Source organism: Protopterus annectens, chromosome 14.part0 (genome assembly GCF_019279795.1).
Source record: "Protopterus annectens isolate FY-2018-M chromosome 14.part0, PAN1.0, whole genome shotgun sequence".
Taxonomy (NCBI): domain Eukaryota; kingdom Metazoa; phylum Chordata; order Ceratodontiformes; family Protopteridae; genus Protopterus; species Protopterus annectens.
In genome coordinates, this window is record NC_056748.1 from 1,146,688,242 (window position 1) to 1,146,713,133 (window position 24,892).

General features: G+C 38.9%; 1 protein-coding gene across 1 annotated transcript in view; it reads right to left on the reverse strand.

Moving 5' to 3' along the window:
- CDH23 (cadherin related 23) overlaps positions 1-23,565 on the reverse strand; it is a 2,508,764-nt gene extending 2,485,199 nt beyond the window's left edge. Inside the window, exon 1 of the mRNA XM_044056944.1 lies at positions 23,464-23,565. Coding sequence (XP_043912879.1) covers positions 23,464-23,493 — 30 coding nt within the window. The 5' untranslated portion in view covers positions 23,494-23,565. The remainder of the gene's footprint in view (positions 1-23,463) is intronic.
- Between the last annotated feature and the right edge of the window lie 1,327 nt (positions 23,566-24,892).

The window sequence follows — 24,892 nt, forward strand, 5'->3', positions numbered from 1 at the left end:
GGACAGAGGAAAGAGGACAAGGAGACCTGGTGGTGGAATGAGGAAGTACAGGAGAGTATACAGAGGAAGAGGCTGGCGAAGAAGAAGTGGGATTGTCAAAGAGATGAAGAAAGTAGACATAAGGCATATGGAGAGTTGTATGAGAGATTGGACACTAAACGGGGAGAAAAGGACCTATACTGATTGGCTAGACAGAGGGACTGAGCTGGGGAAGATGTGCAGCAGGTAAGGGTGATAAAAGATAGTGAGGAAAATGTACTCACAAGTGAGGAGAGTGTGTTGAGTAGTACTTTGAAGGGCTGATGAATGAACAGAATGAGAGAGAAAAAAGGTTGGATGATGTGGGGATAGTGAATCAGGAAGTGAAACAGATTAGCAAGGAGGAAGTAAGGACAGCTATGTAAAGGATGAAGAATGGAAAGGCTGTTGGCCCAGATGACATACCAGTGGAAGCATGGAGGTGCTTAGGTGAAATGGCAGTGGAATTTTTAACCAGATTGTTTAATGAAATTTTGGAAAGTCAGAGGATGCCTGAGGAGTGGAGAAAAAGTGTTTTGGTACCTATCTTTAAGAGTAAGGGTGATCTGCAGAGCTGCAGTAACTACAGAGGGATAAAACTGATCAGTCACAGCTTGAAGTTATGGGAAAGAGTAGTGGAAGCTAGGTTAAGAAGAGAGGTGATGATTAGTGATCGGCAGTATGGTTTCATGCCAGGAAAGAGCACTACAGATGCAATATTTGCTCTGAGAGTGTTGTTGGAGAAATACAGAGAAAGTCAGAAGGAGTTGCATTGTGTCTTTGTGGACTTAGAGAAAGCATATGACAGGCTGCCTAGAGAGGAGTTCTGGTACTGTATGAGGAAGTTGGGAGTGGCAGAGAAGTATGTAAAAGTGGTACAGGATATGTAAGAGGGTAGTGTGACATTGGTGAGGACTGTGGTGGGAGTGACAGATACATTTAAGGTGGAGATGGGATTACATCAAGGATCAGCTCTGACCCTTTTCTTATTTGCAGTGGTGATGGACAGGTTGACAGATGAGATCAGACAGGAGGCCCTGTGGACTATGATGTTTGTAGATGACATTGTGATATGTAGTGAGAGTAGGGACCAGGTTGAGGAGACCCTTGAGAGGTGGAGATATACTTTAGAGAGAAGAGGAATGAAGGTCAGCAGGGCTAAAACAGAATATATATGTGTAAATGTGAGGAAGGGTAGAGGAATGGTGAGGATGCAGGGAGTAGAGTTGGTAAAGGTGGATGAGTTTAAGTACTTGGGATCAACAGTTCAGAGAAATGGTGAGTGTGGAAGATAGGTGAAGAAGAGAGTACAGGCAGGGTGGAATGGGTGGAGAAGAGTGTCAGGATTGATTTGTGATAGACGGGTACCAGTAAGAGTGAAAGGGAAGGTCCTCAAGAGGGTAGTGAGACCAGCTATGTTATATGGGTTGGAGACGGTGGCACTGACGAAAAGGCAGGAGTCAGAGCTGGATGTGGCAGAGTTAAAGATGTTAAGATTTGCACTGGGTGTGACTAGGATGGGCAGGATTAGGAATCAGTATATTAGAGGGTCAGCTCAGGTTGGACAGTTTGAGACAAAGCAAGAGAGGCGAGAATGCGTTGGTTTGGATATGTGCTGAGGAGGGATGCTGGGTATATTGGGAAAAGGATGCTAAGGATGGAGCTGCCAGGTAAGAGGAAAGGAGGAAGGCCTAAGATAAGGTTTATGGATGTGGTGAGAGAGGACATGCAGGCAGTTGGTGTGAAAGAGCATGATGCGGAGGTCAGGAAGAAATGGAAACTGAAGATCCGCTGTGGCGACCCCTAACGGGAATAGCCGAAAGAAGAAGATGATTGCTGTGTAGTCAAAATGCTTTGTGTGTTTAAGGAACTTGACAGCAAAATAATATTTGAACTAGTTTAGAGTTTCACGTGCTGATGATGACTGATTTCACCATTCCTTTTTTTTCTTTTTTAATTAAGTAACGTTTGCATAGTATTTTCAGCTACAGTGTTTTTATATGTCAACTGCAAAAAAGTACAGTTTAAGTCCATAGGTTCATAGGTTCATAGGTTCATACTAGGCTATCTGCCCGAGGGCATTTTTAGTATGGGGAACTATACCCATTATTTTTCTGTGCCTCTGTCGAGCAGTGACACTGATGTAATCCCTGGGGTATATCTGCGATCTCCCATCCATTGGTCAAGATTTCTCTTGAACAAGGCTAGTTTGTTCCACAGCATAGGAGTCTTTGGGTGATGAATCTATCCCTCCAGCACGTCCTATTAATAGCCGTGTCAGGTTTAAGTCTCCCCCTTGTGGCTCTGATGGATCTAGATTTTTGAGGTGAAGCATATTCATCAAATCTGGGTTTGACATGGCCTTGTATGTTAGGCAAAGGTCACCTCTGAGCAAGCGGTAGCGACTGAATAGAGCTGGAGTTCTTTCAGTCGGGCAGCATAGGACAGATTTTTGAGACCCTTTATCCTTTTGGTGAGGAACTTTGTGGCCTCTCCAGCTGCTGCAAGTGTCGGGTCAGATACATTCGAATGGGGCATTGTACTCAATCATTGGTCTGATGAGTGATGAGTAAAGGAGACTATGACCTCCCTTGATCTAGATGAGAATCCCTTCATGATAAGGTGGGCAATGTAGAAGGTCTTCCTAACTACTTTAGCTACATGGGTGTCGAATGACAGACTACTATCAACCTGGGTCCCCAGGTCCCTGATAACTTCTTCTGTGCTCAGTGGATTGCCACCTATTTGGTAGCTAGGGGTAACCTTGTTTTTCCCGAAGGTATGACTATGCATTTTTGGCATTTAACTTTAGGCCGTGGCTCTGGCACCAGTTATCCGTTTCTGTGAGACCCTTCTGAAGGATATCTGTGTCAGATGTGTTTTTCTATATGGCGCCCAGTTTGCAGTCATCTGCAAACTTTGTCAGCCATAACCCTCCTGTGTTTGCTTGTACAAAGTAGATGCCAAACAAGAGTGGGCCAGGACTGAGCCCTGTGGGACACCACTTGTGACAGGCTTTGAGTCTGACATGGCGCCAGCAGCTCTGACCCTGTGGGTTCTGTCACTCAGCCAGTTTGCAACCCATCTTGTGATGTATGGGTTGACATTTAAGCTGATGAGTTTTTCAATGATAGGCCTTAGCCAGATCGAGGTAGGCTGTATGGACTGCCTTTCCCTCATCAATGGCTTTGGTGACTGTTTCGAAAAAGTCAACCAAATTTAAAAGGCATGATCTGCCTTTGACAAAGCCAAACTGGGTTGGATCCAAAGTCTGCAAATTCCCTATGTCTTTATTTATGAGGTCCAGTTTGTACTTCATAGTTTAAATGAAGATGAGGCCCTATAACCAAATACAAACATGCAAAACTGCATTTCCATTTCTCATACACTGACAAACGGAGGAAGAGGGGAAAAACAGCACAAATCTGTTATACATTTTCTGCTTGGAAAAATGAGTTTCTCAGAAAGGCAGGAGGTAGGATCCCTGGTCAAGATTCCAATGGAGCTCCGACACACATCAGAAATCATGTGCAGGATAGTATTCGAGTTAAGACAGAAGGATCCCTTTTCCTACAGCTGTTCTCACTGGTACACTGAAAGAGGAGTGATTTTGTTGACCCTGAAAAAAAGAGAGTTGAAAATTGAGGGTTTGGTCTAACTAAAGGCCAAGGTATTTGAAAGAAGAGGAGATTTCTATGCAGCTGTTAATCTGTGATGTGGAAGTTATTAAAGGAATGGGAAAATTTCTGGGAGTAACATTCAGCATGATTTTGATTTTGGAGGGTTATTAGCCATTTATAGAGTGAGCAAACGTCTTCTTGGAAGAGTCCTCAAGGCTGGGACTATATCTGTAAGATGTCACATCATCTCTGTGCAAGGTCAGTGTGTAAAGTGGGAAAGGTCATATTGGACTGTGTTAAGAAATATGGAGAATTAAGGGCAAAATGGCAGCTTCATATCAGAAGGGGGTCTTTTTTGATGTAACCGGAGCATATTTGGACTTTGAGGAAACAGACTGAAAAGAAATCTTTTAATCACTGGATCACATCAAGGCAGATACCTGATTCTGAATGTTTGGTAAGGAGGAGTGAGGGTAATCTGGAATCAAATGTCTTAGTGAAGGCTATGTATAGTGCTCATGGGATATGGTCCCATATATATTTAGTAGTATATAGTAGTATAGCATAAGTACGTGTTCAAATAGCTCTCCTTGCACCTTGTCCTGTCCAAAAGCCATGTTGTTTCCGGTGAAAGATTACTGGATATATTGCAATTCACTCACATGCAAACTCCCTAAACAACAACTTGCTGATGCTTGAAGCAAGCAGGTTCTCTCTCCTCATAGCTGCAATCCATAGAACTCTTTCAGTGAAAAGTACAAACTCCATCTCACTGACTGACTAGCTGAACAGATGCAATGCAAACTTAGAAGGAAGGCTACCATTGTTTGAAGAAATACTGATAAATATACAGTTAGCAGAAGTTTCAGGCACCCCCCTTTAGACATTAGGTAAAGAAATCTTAGACCTACTTGTTTTGTTGTATTAGAATTTTAATATAAACTTTCCTAAGGGCCCACTGGTTCTAGTCTCAAACAAGGTAACACATCTTTTGTCAGGATGTAAGTTCTGCAAATGTGGGTGTATAAGAAGCAGTTTCACTTTCCAAGGCTCTGCTGCATTTCTAAAGAAAATCTGAAGCAAAGTAGTGACATCACTTGGACATTATATACTTTTCTGAAAGTTGATAAACCCTCTACTCCACCCAGTAATGTTGACAATGAGCACTAAAGCAGTAAAACTGAATCTCTAGTAAAGTATATATATGGAAAAATTCAAAGATTGTACTGAATAGATGAGAAATATCTTGAAAGACTCTTGGCAACTCTAAACCCATATTAAGGAGACAGAATTTAACAAGAATGTAATTTTTGTTACGATAGACATTATGAACATTTTCTCAGTAATAACACAAGTAGGATGGAAAAGTTCCTGGATGCTATTAGGGGAATTTAAGAAACTTACAAATGTTGAAAAGAATATTACTGATCAATTTATGGAATACATTCTTAAAAATTATTTTATGTTTTTTGAAGGTGATTATTTTAAGCAGCTGAAAGGTGTGGTGATTCTGGAGCTTGTCACTCTCCTAATTTTTACCATCTTGGTGAGGGGAAATGCATTATGTTTTTAACACCAGGTTTGAAAACTGATGGACTATCTGAGGTTTTTGGGCAACATTTTAATTTTGTTGATAGGGATTATAAAGCAATTGGAGGAATTTATATATACTGATATTCTGAAATTCATGTTTATCTTCATCATATTAAGAGATTAACTGCTTGGGTGATTTGTTTGAGAAAGGAATTAGGAAGGAATAGTGGTGGTGCTGCGGTAGCATTGTCGCCTCACAGTTAGATGTTGCCCGTTCGATTCTCAGTTAGAGCGTCTTCTGTGTGGCGACATGCATGAACGGGCGTTCCTTCATTGAAGGTTGTGCGTTAGGCCCGGCAAGCCAGCATGTAAAACTCTACTGCCAATCATTAGCGTACCGGAGTTCCGCTGTGGTGACCCCTAAACGGGAAAAGCTGAAAGACACAAACAAACAAAGATAGAAAACATACCCTAATGCTTTTTTATATTACATCAATAGTCATTCCTTTTACCAAAATGAATTTTATAAATGGGCAGATGGTCAAGGCTTTTTTTGATGACAGAGATTTAATAACAGAACTGGAAGTTTTGAGAGAAAAAGTTTTGTGACAGACGCTACTCTAAAAATTTCCTAGACTTTGTAATACATGAAGTTTTAAATGGGATGAGGGAGAAATTCATTCCAACTTTAAGACAGGAGTGTGACTTGACAGACTTCCAAGATGGCTGCACATTGAGTAACAGTTTATTTCTAGCTCTCCCAGTGTGAATACAGAAGCTCAGCAAAGAAGACCAGTAGACTTGTGTTTATGAGTAAATTTCAGTAATTGGCTAGTAAGTGCACTGCCTGGATGCCAGAAATAAAGAAATACAGAAGACCTGGAAAACATCAACTACAAAAAGTGAGGAAGAAACACTGACTGGGGAAAGTCCTGTAGTTGGTCAGCAAACAGCAATGCAACCTTCAGACATGACTTCCAATAACCTACAGGAAGATACAAGACAACTACATACAGACCTGGCTAAAATAAACAAAACACTGATGGAGTATATCAACACAAAGAATAAAAGGCTGGAAAATGGAAGAAGCTTTAAATAGATATTCAGATGACATGACAAAAATGCAAAAATCAGAGGTCAAAATGAAGAAAAGGCAGGCTGAATATGAAACTGCTCAAGAAGAGATGTTTCAAAAATAATAAATTAGGGGACAGAGCATGTATGGAAAATATGAGATTTTCAGCTATATCATAGAAGCTGGAAGGAACAGACTGCATTAATTTTATGAAAGCACAAATTAGCAAATGGACTGGTATTCCACAGCAGGAGGTGTTAGCTGAAAGGGTACATCATGTGCCTGCTCCAAACCTGGCTATAAGAAAGAAACCTAGACCTTTAAAAGTAAAGATGCAACCTTATTAGCAGAGGGAGTTGATTCTGACAAAACTATGGCAGAAGGACAACGTACTAAAAGTGGGAGACAGTAGAGTGTTTGTGGAGAATGATTACTCATTGTACACCAGACAGAAGGGAATGTCGAGATGCAGGTATGAGATTCAAATTGCTTTACCTGGCTCTCTTCGAGGTATTCTTCCCTGGACGGACAAAATCATCTGTGATGAAGTGCATGCTAAGGAGGAAATACAAAAGCTTGCCCAACAAAAAGTAAGCTGTGAAACAGAAAAAGATTCTACTTCTTGTTCTTCTGGTAATAAAGACCACAGAGCGAATATACCTGTGAAATCTTTTCAAAATGTTCAATTGAAAATGTTGGCGAGAAGGAAGGGAGTACAAGAGTTGACTGGAAGAATTGAGAGTATGTTGGAAATGAAACAGAGATAGGATTTTGGAGATGAACAGTAATAAAACCAGTAACTTAATATGGGATAACAATGCAATGCAATAATTCTATTTGTGAACTATGACAGAACAAAAAAGTTTGGAAACATTGGATTTTTTCAGAATTTGTTGTGGGGGGACTCCCCTCCCTTCATGTCAATAATGTTCAGAAAAGTACTTTGGGGAGGGGAAAAGAAAGGAGAAAGTTAACCAAGTAATTTTTTTCTCAAATAGTACCAATTTTGTAGCATGTTTTTTCTTTACATGCTATAAAGTAAATTTGTTCAGTTATTTGTAAGTATAATGGGCATGGTAAACAGGTGCTTCTGTTATTTTTTTCCTTTTCTTTCTCCCTTCTTTTCACTTTCTTCTTGTTCAGTTTTAAGTAATGTAGGCACTGCAATGTAAAAAAAATAAAGCCTGGTTAAAAAGCATGATAAAAGAAAAAATAATGTGCTTTTTCTCATTTATGCATGGGGGAATAACTGGATTAAAGACTTCTGCAGCTGGTCTTCACTTTTCCATGGGAACAATCTGATAAAGAGAAACTGGCTGTCAGGTTCATATGTCTCCATGGAGAATACCTGATAGAGAAACTGGCAACAGTCTGGTGGAGAGCGATTGGCTGGGAGAAAAAAAGATAAATTGGCTAGGAGATAATGTTCTCTGAAGATAGTCAGGGGTTTTCCCAATGTTGATAATGTTCTCTGAAAACATTCACTTGTTTTCCTAGCTGGGACAGCTATAAAGCTAAGACAAAACCAATCATCTAGAAGCACAGGCTGCACCATGACTCTTAGGATGGATAACCTTCCTTTTATGTTAACTCAAGTCTGTCTGTCAGTTTGGGACTTTTGTTCCTATTAGGAGGGTAAAACTTCAATATTTGAAGGTGTATATAGTTTTGTGTGTTAGTATTAAGTTAATAAATTTTAGGGGGTATTGGTGGTCTGTTTGTTTTTTGTTTGAAGGCCTTCAATAAAACAAAAATTTTTATAAGATGTGACAGGCTCAAATGGATATGAGAAAAGCAACTTTATAAACGTTTAACCTGCCAGTGTATACATGTAATACAAAAGCTGGAACTAGACATTTAACAAAAATGGTGTTGTACATAAAAGGTGGGAATAATAACGTTTTAATACAATGATGCTTTCTTTAATGTCTTTAAATATAAATGGCCTCACAGATAAATACAAACAAGAAAGAGTAGTGGACTATATTAAAAATGTAAAGTGCAAATAGCTATGTTACAAAAGGCACACTTGGAAAGAACTGAACATGTGAATTTAATAAAGAAAGGTTTTCAAGATGGTTATTCAGTGAAATACCTGGGACAAGAGAAAAGAGAAATACTTATATTAATTACAAAAACTGGTGAAGAAACATGATGAAGTTTGCTTAACACAGTAAACGAAAGCGCTAACCTTTATTTTGGATTTCAGTGTGGTTTGTCCTTCATTTGGTGTGTTTTACTTATATTAATTGCAAGAGGAGCTACAATTAAAATCTTTTTTTTAAATATGTACTTTATCATATGTATGCTCGTCATCTCATTATCTAGCCATAATGGGCCATTTGTGCTGACAAACATCTTATTTTGTGCAAATAAAAATGACAATACCAGCCCTAATAAACTATATACATCTTTGCACACTATATAGAACTGTAAAAAAAAATTATTCTTGATGTACTTGTATTGAAGCTTTATATACTGCTGTATAAGAAATGTTTCTTGTTTATTTTTTGGATCTGCTTACTATCGTACTGAACTACAGAAAATCATATAGGCCATAGAACTGTAAAAAAAAGTATTCCTGTTCTTGATGTATCTATATAAATTTTGAATGTTGCTGAAACAGATTATATTGTCTAGTTTACTTTTTGGATTTGTGAACTGAGCTTTTCTTCCCAGGCCTCCACTGAAAATGGGTTCTAGACTCAGTGGACTTTTCCGTCAATAAATAAATAAATGAAAAATAGTGACAGAAAAAGACAAAAAAATAGTAACGGTAGATGTATGGTACTAACAATCTACTGGCAAGGGAGGAGGAGAATTACACTGGTTATGTATTTACATTCCACCTAAAACTGCTATAATAGAGCTTAAGAAAATTCTGGGAGAAATAATCAGTTTTCAGTAAGGAATATTACTTGCAGGTGAGGACTGGAATTTGATTTGCAGCAGTGAAGATGAGTCTAGGGAGCCTAGAATGGAAAATAAAACAAAGGAGGATAGATTTGTGAAGAAATGTATGATACTATTTGGCATGGAAGATGTGAATTAAGTAACAGGAGTTCGGAGTGAATTTACATATTATTCCCCAAGATATAAAAGCTGGGCTAGGCTAGACAGAATTTACATTTCACAGGAACATGTGCATTTAATTGACGGTCTTGATACTCACCCAATAACTATTTCAGATCATGGCCAATAATAGCTAAAATAAAACCACAGGGTAATGAAATAAAAATGAGGCATTGGTGCTTTCCCACCTGTTGAAAAGAGAGGAATTTAAGGAATGGGCAATGGAGATTTTTCAGGAGCTGTTAGAGAGGGCAGAAATTTCTTCTGAAATATAGCTAGGGAGTGGGATACAATTAAGGTAGAGTTTAAAAATAGGGTGAAAATAAAAGAAAGGGAGCTAAGGTGAAGATGTAATAAAAATTATTTAGAGAGACTGACAAATGTTAAAGTATTGCAGAATAGGAGGAATCTCACAGAACAAAAAGAGGATCAACTTCAGAATGCTAGGCAGAAAATAAGGGAGTACCTCGATAATATGTGTCAGCTTAGAAAGACTGCTGTTAAGCAACTGTTTTTTGATAACACTAGAGCACAAAAACTTTTAGCACAATGACTCAGGCATCCGAAAGTAGAAAGGGCTATCGCCATACTTAGGGAGCCTATAACAAAGAAGGTAACCGGAGATCCTGCAGAGGCATTAGAAATATTTTGGAAATTTTATGAGGGTCGCTATAAAGCAGAGAAATGTGAAAATTGAGAAAAGATACAAATTAAAATGTTTATGGAAGAATTAAATATGCCAAGGTCAGAGGTAGATGAGGCTGAGTTACTAATGGTTAGGATAGGAGGAAATGAGATAAGAATTGTGATGTATAACCAATCTACAGTAAAAAGTCCCCAGGATTAGATGGTATTCCTGTGAAAGTTTGGAAGCTATTAGGAAAAAAAAAACAAAGATGTGGAAGGTTTTGTTTACCAGTATCTTAAGAGGAGGAAAACTACCACCGTCCTGGAAGAAAGCAGTGGTATTTGTAATACCAAAAGAGGATAAAGGATCCATCAGATCCAGCTTCATACAGGCCCATTTAAATACTAAACCATGATTAAAGTGTTCATGTCTATAACAGCTAAAAGAATGGCAAAAGTAATGCCAAAACTGACAGATGTGGATCAATGTGGTTTTGCGGAGGGTGGAGAAACATTTGACAACATTAACAGAACACTGATGATCCAGAGGGAAGCAAAATGTAAGAAAATACCACTGTTGTTAGTGGGTCTTGATGGACAGAAAGTATTTGACAGAGTACGCTGGGACTTTATGAGCAGGGCAATAGAAAAATTATAAGGCTGATTAGGAGGCTATATGAGGGATCGGAGGTGAACATTAAAGGGGGTGGGATCCTCTCTGATAATTTCTGCTTGAGCAGAGGAACCAGGCAGGGGTGTCTTCTTTCTCTTATTTGCATTACATTTTGAACAATTAGCAAAGAAAATAAGGGACTCAAAAATTCAAGGATATAATTGGCATGGTAGTCAAGAAAAGCTGGATTTATTTGCAGATATTATAATATACCTGACAAAACCAGAAAAAGACATTGCAGTGTTGTGGAAAATTTTGAGACAGTTTCAAATCTTTTTGGGATACAAAATTAATGAAGCTAAAACAAAGGCAATATTGGTAAATTATGTTGCCACGGAAACACTAGAGAATTTCGAAGTACTGAAATGTCGAATTTCAGTACTTAGAGAATGAATACACAAAAGAGCAGTTACGTGAAACTGCACTAAGTTGACTGTGGAAATGTCGAATCCGCTATCGTGGTGTCGCATTTGTGATGTGCGGTGCAGTTTGTGGATTTATCTGGGGTTTTAAGTAAGTGGTGTTTGTATAATGATACTGGCTAGGGATGTTAGTGTGTGTGTGTTTACTGCGACCTTGGAGTTAGTATATATAAGTAGGGGGGTGTGGGGTGCAGAGGAGCTTGCCCCCCTGCTTATACGTAGGGTAGGTGTGTGTGTGTGTGTGTGTGTGTGTGTGTGTGTGTGTGTGTGTGTGTGTGTGTGTGTGTGTGCGTGTGTGTGTGTGTGTGTGTATGGTCGCGATTGTGCTATTCGTGGTTTTGTGTGTTCGGGTATGTGGGTGTTCGACTTCAGTCTAGGAATATTGAAATTCGACATTTCAGTATTTCAAGATTGTCTAGTGAATCCGTTGCCATGCATGAACTGGTTCAGGAACACCGATATTTATGGGGACATGATAAAAATAAGTATTTAGCAGTATGGACTAAAAATGATTCAAGTGTGGCAGGTAAGGATATGTGGGAACAGAATAAAGAAAAGCTAATACAAAAACTAGAAAAATGAAAGCTTTGTTATATGGACATGGATAGCAAGATACAAGCAGTTAAAATATTTTAGTCCCTTTCGTCTTATACACAGGTCAGGCATATTTTTATCAACCAGAGGAGAAGCTGTGGGTAGCAATTAATAAAGAGCTGAAGGAATTTATCTGGGAGGGAAGACAACAAGAGTCAAGTGGGATAAACTAATTCTTCCAGTAGTATAGGCCAGATTGGGATTACCCAATTTGAAGGGGTATTTCAGAGCTACACAGTTAAGAATCCTATACATAGCACAAGCAGAAAGCTATAATTTAAAGTGGAAAGGGATGATGATGAAACAGGGGGGAAAGCTCAAGAAATTAAGAAGAGACTGGAATTTTGGATGCAGGCCTTTAATGAGAATAACAATAATCATACAGAATATTATATCCATAAAGTAGCGGAAGGTATTCTAAAAACTAAACCAACATGGGAATGGAGAAAGGAGATTCTGATTACAGGGATGACTACAATTAGGGATACAGACAATAGGCAAGAGGGGGCTGGAATTTACTGGAGAAAACTGGCAAAGGAACCAAGGTAATGGGAGCAAATAATTAGAGAGGAAAAGATGATAGAATGGGAAAAGGCCAAAAATTTATTGGGACTGTAGGTTAGAGCTTGTCTTTTATATCAAGGATTGATATCAGGGTATAGGCAAAGAGAAAGAAATAGGGGTCCTACATGGAAGACCAGCACTGGTAGAGTTTTTAGTAGAATTTAGAGCAGAAGCTGCCATTAAAAAAAGGAATAATTAGTAGAACATATAAAATATTGCATGATAACTATAGGAATCAATTAGAGGAAGTTAGAAAGGATTGGGAAGAGAGATTGGATAAGCAATTCATAAAGAAACAATGGGAGGATATACGTATGTCTCTCAAATATGCAACAAAATCAAGAAGATTTAGGATTTTTGCCTTGAAATATTTATATAGATATTTTTCTACTCCAAGTAGACGCCAGAAAAACTTTCTTCAGGCAGACAGCAAATGATGGTGGTGTGAAGGGGAAGAAAGAGGACATTAGGAACATATTTTCTGGGAGTGAGGTGAGTTGGTGGACTCTAGGGATGCACTGTCAGAGATGCTGGGTGGGCAGTTTGGTCTGAGGAAAATTATTTTTCTGAGCTATGATATAGAATTGGAATTGCCTAGACATGGTAAGGCCTTGCTGTCTAATAATGGTGGCTGCCAAAAAAGCGATTACTAGAAAAAGGAATTCAAAATCTAAACCAACAATCCTGGAAGTAGTGAATATAGTAATAGAGATAAAACAACTGGAATTGAGAACCTTAGAAAACGGTGGGATTTCATGACATAGGAAAAAAATGGGAACTGTGGTAACAATAAATACATGGAAGGAATGAGGTGTAAAAGGTGGCAGGACTTATACGAGCTATGTAATGTCTGAGTGAGAAAGATTAGGTAGATTATAAGTGATGTTTAATGTTTGCAATTGGGAATGTGTATCAGTGTGGTTTGTAATGTAATATTATTGCAACTAGGAATGTCTCGCTGTGGTTTGTTTTGATTTGTATGTTTGCTTATGAAGTAAGTGATGGTTTAAATAAAGATGTTTCTTGTTTAAAAAAGGCAAGAACTGAATAATTTATGTAATATTGCTTAGGTTATATGATGTATAGCCATATATGTAAAGTATAATGTTAATATAGTTTGATTAGTTTTAAATGAATGTAAATGTGCCTGTGTCACAAGGGATAATTCAATAAAGGTGTATGGAAAATAAAAAGGAGTGTGACTTGACAAAGAAAATGGAGGTGGATGGTTGCAGTAATAATTGTGAAAAAACAATGGTTATAAATTACACAATGGATAGTCCAGATATTACAGATATAATACTTAAACACTGAAGTATTTTTAAAATGTTCAGAGTTAGCTGAAGAAACTATTGGGAGTGAACTACATTTTGTTTATAAGAAAACTCTGAATTTTAAAATCAAGTTCGAAACTATGAATTGGGGTCTCTTATCCAGTGTTCCAGAGGCAGGTCTGGGACCTTTAAGTGTGGTATCTGCAAGCAATGCTCATATATCAATAAGTATAACAGACAATGAAGTTTTGAAAAACTTAGGTTAGTAAAGAAAGCACCTCACATGTATTTTGAAACCAAGGGGGTGGTCTGTTTGGCATGTTGTCAAACATACAATTCATATTATATAGGCTAAACTAAAACAAGCAAGATAAAATTGAGTGAATCACATGGAAATGACACATTCAAAACAAATCTCCTAAAAGACCATGGTCAAAGAACTGCATAGAAGACATCCATCTTCAAGAAAATGTTTAGTTTATTGTTAAATAATGAGTGCTTTCATTTTCATGAAATGTTTTTTCAAGTTGTAAATAAAACACAGGCAAAATGGAACAATTTTTAGGGAAGAGAATTTACCAACATGTATATAGTATTAAGAGAAAAGACCACATCATTGCCTTGAATGGGCAGAATTGTATAGGTTTTACATGTTTCCTGTTTCTGTTTTGTAGAAGCCCCGATGAACATGAGGGATGGCCCATGGGAGACCAAGTTAGAATACTTTCAATTTAAAATGGCAAATAAAGTTATAGCAAAGAAACGCCCAGGTTTGAATGATACCTTGAGAATCAATAGTGTTTTAAAGAGAAGAGCTGCAAAATTCTAAATAAATGTATTGCTATTTATTTTTTATGATTAAAGGCATATTGTAATATAACAATGAGGTGTGCATAATCAGTTTATGTAACTTGTATATTTATTTGTGTTTTTAAATGATGCAAAGTACTTTAGAATCACATGATTGTAGTACTCTTTCAGCAGATAATAATTGGTGGTTTTAAGTTCTGATGAAGTTAGATTGATTAAGTCACAAAAGCTCTCAACCTTAACACCAGTGTGTGCTGTTTATGGATTTGTTCTGTTTAAATTCTAAGTATCATTTGTTTTTATGTTATAGGTCTTGGTGTACAGTGCAGATTACATTTGTTTTATTTTTTCTACAGAAGATAGCAATTATTTTCTCCATTTAGCTTGACATACTCCAGATCACTGCTGCATCATTACTGAACAACAAATACAGTTGCAGGCTTTACAAAGTTTCTGAAAATTTTCTGCATCTTTACAAAAACAAAATTGTGTTTTTTTTTTTTTAGGACTTTTTATTTGACATTTATTGACCGGGTTAGTCCAACTGAGCCAAAGCCCTTTTTCAGTGGAGGCCCGGGGAGAAAAGCTCCACAATTACAATTTCAAACAAAAATTAAAACAAAATTTACAACAAAAATTAAAGTGAATATATATAATATAGTACATGGTTAATAAATCAGAGGGTAGATACATTTTTACAGCAATAAAATTAAGCTGTGCAGTCCTATCAGAGAATAAGTCTTGAGTACTTCAGTAAGATGTGCGGCATAAATGCTGTAAATAATGAGATAACGCATTTGTTGTAGAGTATTATTGAAGTAGAAGAAAGAGGGGAGATGGGTGAGCTGTGTGTTGAGTATAGGGTGATGCTTTAAGGAGGGTAGTTACATTAACAGATCCATATCCTGTTTAGTTTTTAGTAGCAGTTTTGAATTTGAGTGGGTGACTGATATTTTTAACACCCAAGGGAAGTTTGTTTCAGGATTGAGCTGGGGAGTAGCTCTACAGGTTTTGTCCTACGTTTGTTTTAGGCTTGTAGATTTGGAGACAATCTTGTTCAGAGCTTTATAGGGACCTTGGAGGGGAGCAGATGGAGACCAACTGAGGCAATGTTGGGACAGAAAGAGGGCAAATAGAATATAGAATGAATTATTTGAAGATGAGATAGAAGCAGCTGGTGGAGAAATACTAGCCAATTTATTTTTTTAACAGCAAGGCAGTGGTGTGATTGGTAGGAATGGTCTGTTGTGAATCTTGCAACTTTACTGGAGGTGGATTCAACTTTTGTTAGGACATTGATTTGAAGTTTTTTTGTTCCTGTAAAGGAGTCCAAGTTTTTGGTGGATTTTCTTAATGATGCTGAGGACATGCAGATCAAATCTAAGCTGCTCATCAATGACAACCTCTAACACTTTGGTGTGCAATTCAATGGAGATCAAATCTAAGCTGCTCATCAATGACCCTTAACACTTTGGTATGCAGTTTGATGGAGATCAAGTCTACGTTGCTCATCAGTAATGACCCCTAATACTTTGGTGTGCAATTAGATTGAGATCAAATCTAAGCTGCTCATCAATGATGACCCCTAACACGTTGGTGTGCAATTCGATGGAGAGACAGGTGTTTTTGAGGGATGAGATCAAAAAGGATCTAAGATGGTTCACAGTTTTGGGGGTGATGACTAGGAGCTTAGTCTTTTTGGATTTAGAATATGTTGGTTCTTAGTGAGCCATTTTTTTATGGATAAGAAGGAATTCTGTGTCAATATACTGACCTCAGAGAGAGAATCAGTTATGGTGATTACTGTGGAGTCATTTGCATATTGCACCAGTGATGACTGGGGGCATGAGGTATATAATAGATTGGCAATGTGTCAAGGACTGATCCTTGAGGTACACCCATCTTGACAAATGGAGCAGTAGTAGTAGTAGTAGCAGAGAGACATTTGACAGACTGGAGTCAGTCATTGAGTTAACTGCTGAACCAGGACATAGCAGAAGTGGAGAGGTTTAGTTCAGAGAGTCTGTGCGAGATGAGAGGGTGGGATATGGTGTCAAATGACTTTGAGAGAACAAGAAATAGGCTTGAGACAAGTTTATTATGGTATTTGGCTTGGGATATGGTGTTTATGAAGGAAATGAGAGTGGTGGAGGTGCTATGTTTAGGTCAAAAGCCATGTTGAGTGGAAGTAAGTAGATTCTCTTGTAGGAGAAAGTGAAGGACATATTTGTGTACACATATTTCAAGAATTTTAGAGAGGGGGAATAGAATTGCAATGGGCCTGAAGTTAGCGAGTTCAGAGGAGTTACCTCCCCTGTCGACAGGTAAGGTAGGTACTTTGGATTTAGTAATGGGGCAGTTAATGAGAACGGAGATGGGGAGGGCAAGAGTAACTTCCTGGAGAAGGAGGTGGTAGATTATCAATGGAGGGGGTGCAAGGTTTAAGCTTTAGAAGTGAGAATCTAATGTAGTTAGTACATACTGTTTTTAGTGAGAAGGCTGGGGAGGAACTGGAGGAGGCAGAAAGGGTGGGGGGATCCTCTCCCTTCTACTCGCAGGTGACATTCATCCCAACCCCGGGCTAGGCCTCCACTCCATTGTGATGCTATCTCCACACAATCCACCCCTCCCCACCATAATATCCAACCAAAACACATCTCTCTATATTCCATTAATGAACATCAGAAGTATAATGAACAAAACTACTGAATTCAATTCCTGGATATCTCAACACTGTCCACACATCATTGCCCTCTATGAGACATGGCTAAAACCCCATATTCCTGACAAAGATATCCTCCCTCTTGGCTACATCATCTTGACACTAGATAGAAACAAAAAAGGGGATGGAGTTGCCATTATGTTCGCTAACCACCTTACTTTAACCCCTCTAACTATCCCCTCCCCTCCAGCCTCACCTGCAGAACTTCTTATTGCAAACTGTAAACTAAACACTCACACTTCACTTAATGTAGCTGCCATCCATATTCCACCTGGCAAAAACATCACAGTACTGGAAAGTATTCTTTCCTCACTTTGCAATGACCTCCCCAATGAAACCATACTCATGGGTGAAGTCAACATTAACTGGTTAACTCTCTCCTCCGATTCCCTCTCCTCCTCCATTAATTTACATGGCTTCACCCAACTAATATAAACACCTACTTATACTACTAAATCTTCTAATCATTCAGCTGTCCTTGACTGGATTATGGTATCACACCCCCACAAATATCACTTCCCCGAAGCCCTACCCAATACCCTTAGTGACCACTGCCCAATTAAAGTCCTCCATTTCAATCCTCACATGTAAATCCCCCAAGATCAAAGAATGTCACAAATTCACAAACTTTGACTCTAGCTTACTAAATAACCAGCTATCAACTGGTCATTCTTCAGCCACTTACCCTGTAATGAAGCTGTAATGGAATTTAACAACATATTCCTTAACATACTCAACTTCTTAGCCCCCATATGGAATGTAAGAATAAAAGCAGCCATATCCCCTTGGATAACAAACTCCACCCACTCCTTAATGGCACAGAGAAATAAGACCTGGAAGCTCTGGACTAAAACTAAACTCCCCTCCCACTTCTAACAGTACAGGCACCTATGAAACGTTGCCAAAAAAGCCATCACCAATGATAGGAGAAACTACTATACAAACCCTCCTATGTCATACCTTAATAACCAAAAGATGTTCTAGCATACAATAAACCAAATCCTCCATCCAGGCAACCCCTCATCTCCCCAACCGAGTCCTTCAAACACTCCTCTTCAGACTGCTAACTTTAGCTCCTATTTTATAGACACAATTGGCAAACTAACCAACCATCCTAATTCCAACACTGACAATACCCCACCCACCAACCCCCTCAAGTCCTCCAACATCTCCACACCCTTCTCCCAAAAACTTTATCCACCAACTATATTAAATCCCTGCTTCTTAAACTTAAACCTTGTTCCCCCTCAACAGATGTCTCCCTCCATTATTTCTCCAGAAAGCAGCCAACTCCATTGCCCTACCCATCTCTATTCTCATCAACCACTCCATTACTGAGGCTGAAGTCCCTACAATTTGGAAAAAATTCTACACCTTACCTACCCCATAAAGGAGGCAGCTCTACTGAATTGCCAAACTTTAGGCCCATAGCAATCCTATCACCCCTAAGATTTTGCGAAATTGTGTACACAAACAAGTCCTACAAAACCTCATACAAGAGAACCTAATCGCCCCCACCCAACATGGCTTTTGCCCTGGCCACAGTACCTCTACAGCCTTCATTTCCTTCATCAACACCATCTTGCAAGCCAGAGACAAGAACAAACTAATCTCTTGCCTCTTTCTTGACCTCTCAAAAGCTTTTGACATCGTCTCTCACCACCTCCTCTTAAACTCTCTGAACTCAGCCTATCCACTTCCACTATTTCCTGGTTCTCTAGCTACCTCAGCAATAATTTCCAGTCAGTTAAATGGCTTTCTGCTATCTCCCCAGAACTTCCTATAAAGATGGGGATCCCCCAAGGTTGAATACTGGGACCCACTACTTTTTAATATATTCACCAATCAGTTATTTATATCCACACCACACTCATCACTGGTACAATATGATGATGACTCCACAGTCATCACCATAGACAACACCCTCCCAGATTTACTTATAACTCAGAACTCCTTTTGTTCTATCAAAAACTGGCTCAACCAGAACCAACTAATCCTAAACCCAAAGAAGACTAAACTCTTGCTCTTCGTCCCCAAAACCATGAATCACTTTAAAACATCTTTCTCTATCACTTCCCACAATAACACACCCATCGCAGTTGAAACTCACACCAAACTACTTGGGGTCATTATCAATGAGCAGCTGAAATTTGACCTACATGTACTTAGTAACATTAAAAATCCCACCAAAAACTAGGACTCCTCTACAGAAACAAAAACGTTTTATCCAGTAAAGCCAAGACAGCCTATCCCATACCTACCTAGTACCAACCCTTCTTTACGGCTCTCAAATCTTCACCAACTTACAAACCACACTACTCTCTAAACAGGAATCCACTTATAACAAGGTGGCCAAATTTGCTGCCAAACACCCACACTATTCTCACCACTGCTTAGCACTTGGGAAACTAAACTGGCTAGAGCTTCCCAACAACCTTCTCCTCTCTCAGCTTCAGATAATTCACTCTATTTTACACCAACCTTTTTTCTGTGTCAGCATTCACTCTATCTCCCCCTAGACCCCACCCAGAATTCTTTGGAGCTCATAACATCTCCTTTCTATATACAAGCCAAAGATAAATATGGCAAGAGCCTCTACAGCTATTCCCCATCAAACAGCTGGAATAAACTTCCATTACACATTCAAAAGATTAAGCCTAAACACCAGTTCAGAAGCACTGTAAAAAAACACCTAAGCAATACAAGACTATGCAAGTGCAATTATCCCCGAGTGACCTTACTTCTCCCTCCCTACTTGACTTCCTCCCTTCTTTACCCGTCACCCAACTTCCTTTCTATGCTACTACACTTCTCTACACTATTCCTTCTAATAGCTTCCTCACCTTGCATCTGCCTATTTACTATAGACTCTAATAGAAATTATTGTGCCTTACCATTTCTTTGCTGAACAGAAGATGACAAATGTAAATATTCCATTTGTGACTTTTTTACTCTGTACTATACCAGATGTGCTCTGCTGATACTTGAATCTATATGTCACTTGTTTTAAACTAAGCTTTTTTTCTTTTGGAACAATTGTTTTATATATCTGTGTATTATGTTACTTTAGTCACACTATGTTTTCTGTGGTGCTTTTCTCCTCGGGTCTCCACCAAAAAAGGGCTCTGACCCAGCTGGACTAACCCAGTCAATGTAAAATAAATAAAATAAAATTAGCATTTGGGTTGGGTTGGCTTGAAGTGTCAATTTGGTGACAGTATGCATGAAATAAGAGTTGAAGTTAGTGGCATGAAATACGAGTTAAAGTTAGTGGCAGTTTCTAGTGGAGTGTTACTAGGACATGGTTGGGGGGATGAGGGGTTTCCAGGATGAAGAATATGGTTGATGGCATGCCAGAATTTCTGCGGTTTAGTAAATTTTGGATTGAGAGGGTTATTACAGAAGTTTTTTTCTTGTCATTATAGATGGATTTCTTCATAAGGTTGCAAAGTTCTTTATAGTGTTGAAGGTGGGTAGGGAGTTTAGTTTTGGACCAGATCTTCCAAGCTTTGTCTCTTTTTGCATTAGGGAGCAGGTGGAGAATGTAAACCAAGGGGATGCAAAAGGTTTTATTCTTACTGTATGCAAGGGTGCAAGAGAATTGAGAATGTTAAGTAATATGGAATTGAATTTTTGAAAGGCATCATCCAGGGGTAGGTGTTTAAGAAAGCTGCAGCTGATAGCAGAGAGATCGTTCTTAAGTTTATCAGATTCAGACAATTTGTGACTAGTAATGAACTTGTGTGGTCTACTATAGTGTGTACAGAATTTAAGGACTTTGACTGGACAGTGGTCGCTGACAGCATCAGGCAGTGTTTCAGGTAAGTGACATTTAAGGGATGAGAGACTAGAATCCAGTCAAGAAGAGAGGTAGAATTTGATGACTTGTTGGTGTGGGTAGGGGTACAGATTAATTGGGGGAAGCCATGCAAATTAATATAGGAGTTAGGAGCATCTGAGGAGAGGGACATCCAATTTATGTTGATGTCTCCCAAGATGATACTATCATTTGGTAAGTATTGAGTGAGCCAGGAGAGAATATTCTAGTACAGGGATATTGTCACCAGGGAGGTATGCACATTGCAACTATGGCGAAGACATTGTGAGCATTGATTTTGTAGTTAGCAATTAGTAGTTCGGCTGGTGAGGCAGAGGGGGTTGGGATAGGTGGGGGGGCAAACATGAGATGGTTGGAGAACATAATAGCAACCCCTCCACCTTTTTATTGGTTCTATCAAGTTTTAATATGTTATAGCCAGGGAGTAGGAAATCCTTGTCAGGAATGTGGGATTTCAGCCAAGTTTCACAGAGAGTTAGGATATCAGGAAAGTGATGGGATATCCAGGCATATTTACTGACTAGTGAGGTCAGTTCACCAAGAGTATCTCCTTTTGCAAACTATCACACCTTCTTTCTATCATCAGGCCTGATCATAAAGGGTCCATCCCATCTTGGGTCACTGTTTATTCAGGCCAGTCCTACTTGTCAATGTGACTTTTCTGAAAGCAAACTATCCAGGAGTACTGGCAAGGTGTGACAGACAAGGAATCTATTTCGCACGACAAAGGTACCGAACATCATAAGCTAGTAATCCCTTACTGCAGCAGAAACTTGTGAGGGAGGTCCTTGGAGGATGCAATAATTTTGATAAGAAGATTCTGCTCTACTACAAGCCCACCTTTACTGCTCTGTAATGGTGTCAGGGCAGGGTGAGCGCATTACTTTTGCCCACCTCTACTGCACTGTAATGGTGGCAGGGCAGGATGAGCTCATTACTGTTAACCACGTTTACTGCACTGTAATGGTGGCAGGGCAGGATGAGCTCATTACTGTTAACCACGTTTACTGCACTGTAATGGTGGCAGGGCAGGATGAGCTCATTACTGTTAACCACGTTTACTGCACTGTAATGGTGGCAGGGCAGGATGAGCTCATTACTGTTAACCACGTTTACTGCACTGTAATGGTGTCAGGGCAGGTGAGCTCATTACTTTTGCCCACCTCTACTGCACTGTAATGGTGGCAGGGCAGGATGAGCTAATTACTGTTGCCCACGTTTACTGCACTGAAATGGTGGCAGGGCAGGTGAGCTCATCACTGTTGCCCATATTTACTGCACTGTAATGGTGGCAGGGCAGGGAGAGCTCATTACTGTTGCCCACATTTACTGCACAGTAATGGTGGCAGGGCAGGGAGAGCTCATTACTGTTGCCCACATTTACTGCACAGTAATGGTGGCAGGGCAGGGAGAACTCATTACTGTTGCCCACATTTACTGCACAGTAATGGTGGCAGGGTGAGCTCATGACTGCTCTTGCTATTTGCTCCCTGTTAATGCACATGCATGTGGCAAAGTGCTTCTTTGGGGGGGGGGGGGGATGCATTGGTGAACAACCCAGTTACAACAACGAAGAATAAGATACTTGTGCTCACCCTGCAAAAAGAATAAACCATAGGTTACTTACATTTTCCTTCCCATCTACCAGCTGACAATACCAGTAACCCAGGTCTGCTCCCATATCCAACTCACCACCAGCATAAGTCTGCCTCAGTGCCATAAGCTAGGGGAGTAAAATATTATTAATTCATCCATTCATTAGTTCATTATTAGTTTACCTGCATCCTATTTAGATGTAAGGGGGAGGGGAGTCAGAGCCTTTCCTGAAACTCAGAGGGATCAAAGTACAAAAAAAATCCTGGTTGGGATGTTATTCTATCAGCAGACCACACTCACCCTTAGCTATGGACAATTCAAAGAATCATCAATTTGTCTATCTGTATGTTTTTGTGAGATGCCCTCTGTCTGACACCTGGCTGGGAGTTCAGTCTATTTCACTTTCAGAAAGTTAACTTGGGTTAAAAGCAGACAAACAAAGGAAGGACTTGCAAGATTTGAAAAGAACACACCCTGACTGGTGAAGCAAACCAAAGAAACAACCACTGTAGCAACATATACCAACTTTTAAGGTGCATCAGATGGGATCCGTAAACTAATTTCTATCTGGCCTGAAGTTTGTCAGTCTGAGTTGGCTACATATCATTAAGCTGGTAAGAGCTTGTAACTTATCATGATTTAGTTCTGTTACATGTTTCAGTTAAACATGACAAAAATAAATAAGACATGACAATCAACATTAAAAACAGTGATCTGACCTAATATTAATGGTGATCAAAACACCTGAAAGTCAGCTTAAGAGGTATGTTGCTAGCTCAAGGTAATACATTTAAAATCTGTAAAATATATAAAAAAATCAGACACATTTGACTACTACACCATCATTTCCTGAATTCATGGACATGCAGAAGGATAGCTTGTAATGAAAACTCTTTTTCAGCCAGTCACTTTTATGTCTTATTAGTATAACTGACATGAATAAAGTAACTCAGACAATGAGTACATTACAGAATGTAATCATGCATACCAGAGAAGCGCAAAATACGGCACAAACTGAACCTTACCGATATAACATCTGTGCCTGCTGGAGACATTTCAACTACGTTTACTAGATATGGTTCATCCTTCCAGACTGGGTTATTGTCATTGATATCGAGGAGTGTGATATTTACCTGAAACAGACACGGAATAGTCAGTCATTACGAGGATATTTACCTGAAACAGACATGGAATAATCAGTCATTACGAGGAAACTGTTAGAGTTTGTGGATTTATCTGTACCATCTTTGCCTGTTCCTTCAAAAAGAATGTTATTAATTAAATTTCACAAATTTAAATTCTTACTCATTTCATTCAGGAGCATATATTTTGATTTTGTGTACATTGAAAGATTTTGACTTGATTGTAAGTGACATTGTATAGCAATGTAAATGAAATTCATATCTTTTTTTGATTTGAGAAAAAAAAGTATGTTACAGATGTCTCAATGGACAAATGATGTTCCTAAAGCTGACACCCAGTCTACAGAAAGCACAGCTAAAGACAGGCCAGGTCAGACAGTATCATTAAACCTTGGTGCATTTTTCCCTCTGTGTTGTTATACTATCATTAAACCTTTGTTAAATGTTTTATTAGACATACATTACAGCTCCTGCTCCTACCCCAAGTTGAGAACTTTGCAAAAGTATTGTATGACCCTAAGTAAATTAGGTCATTCCATCAGGTCAAACTGCAAGAATGAAGGACATAGCAATGTAGGCAGACATTCTTTACCTGGACAGCGTGTACAAAAATCTGGAATTGCAGTGCATACTTGCATTTTGTATACACAACAAATGCTAAAATAAATCAGACAGTCACACTAATTCTGCTATTTATAAGCTACGGTTTACTGGACACAATTTCCAGAATCCATAAGGTTCCGAAAATGAATGGACCAGTAAGATATTACCTACAAGGCACTGACAGCAAATATTTTGACATCTCATTTTCATGTCACTTTTTATGAGCATACTACTAAAAATACAGACATGACCAAACAACTAAACTCTCAAATACACACAACTTTGAAGGTCTTCAGTCAGTTCACATAGCATTTGCAACAGGTAGAGCTACTTGGTCCAATGATTTAGAATGGCATTGCCTTTCAGCAACAGCAGCAATGCATATTGAATGCAAAGCATCTTTTTGCAGAAAAAAATATCCTGCAGTATGAAAACTATTACTTGAATTTGTGTTTGGAGATAAACTATTACAAATTCACACAGCCATGAGCCTGTTTACCAGCTGAAATGTCAATATCCAAACCAAACTAGTGTAGCCAATTCAAAGTTTCAACAATTTATTGTCCGACTTTCCATTAGGGAAAATGAATAATTTTCAGCCACTCTTGAAGAGAATATTTTACTGAGAGACTGTAAAATATAATTTTAGTTAGCAAGAAAAAGTTTGTATATGATGAACAACATTACAGTTTCGGCAGAGTGTGAATTT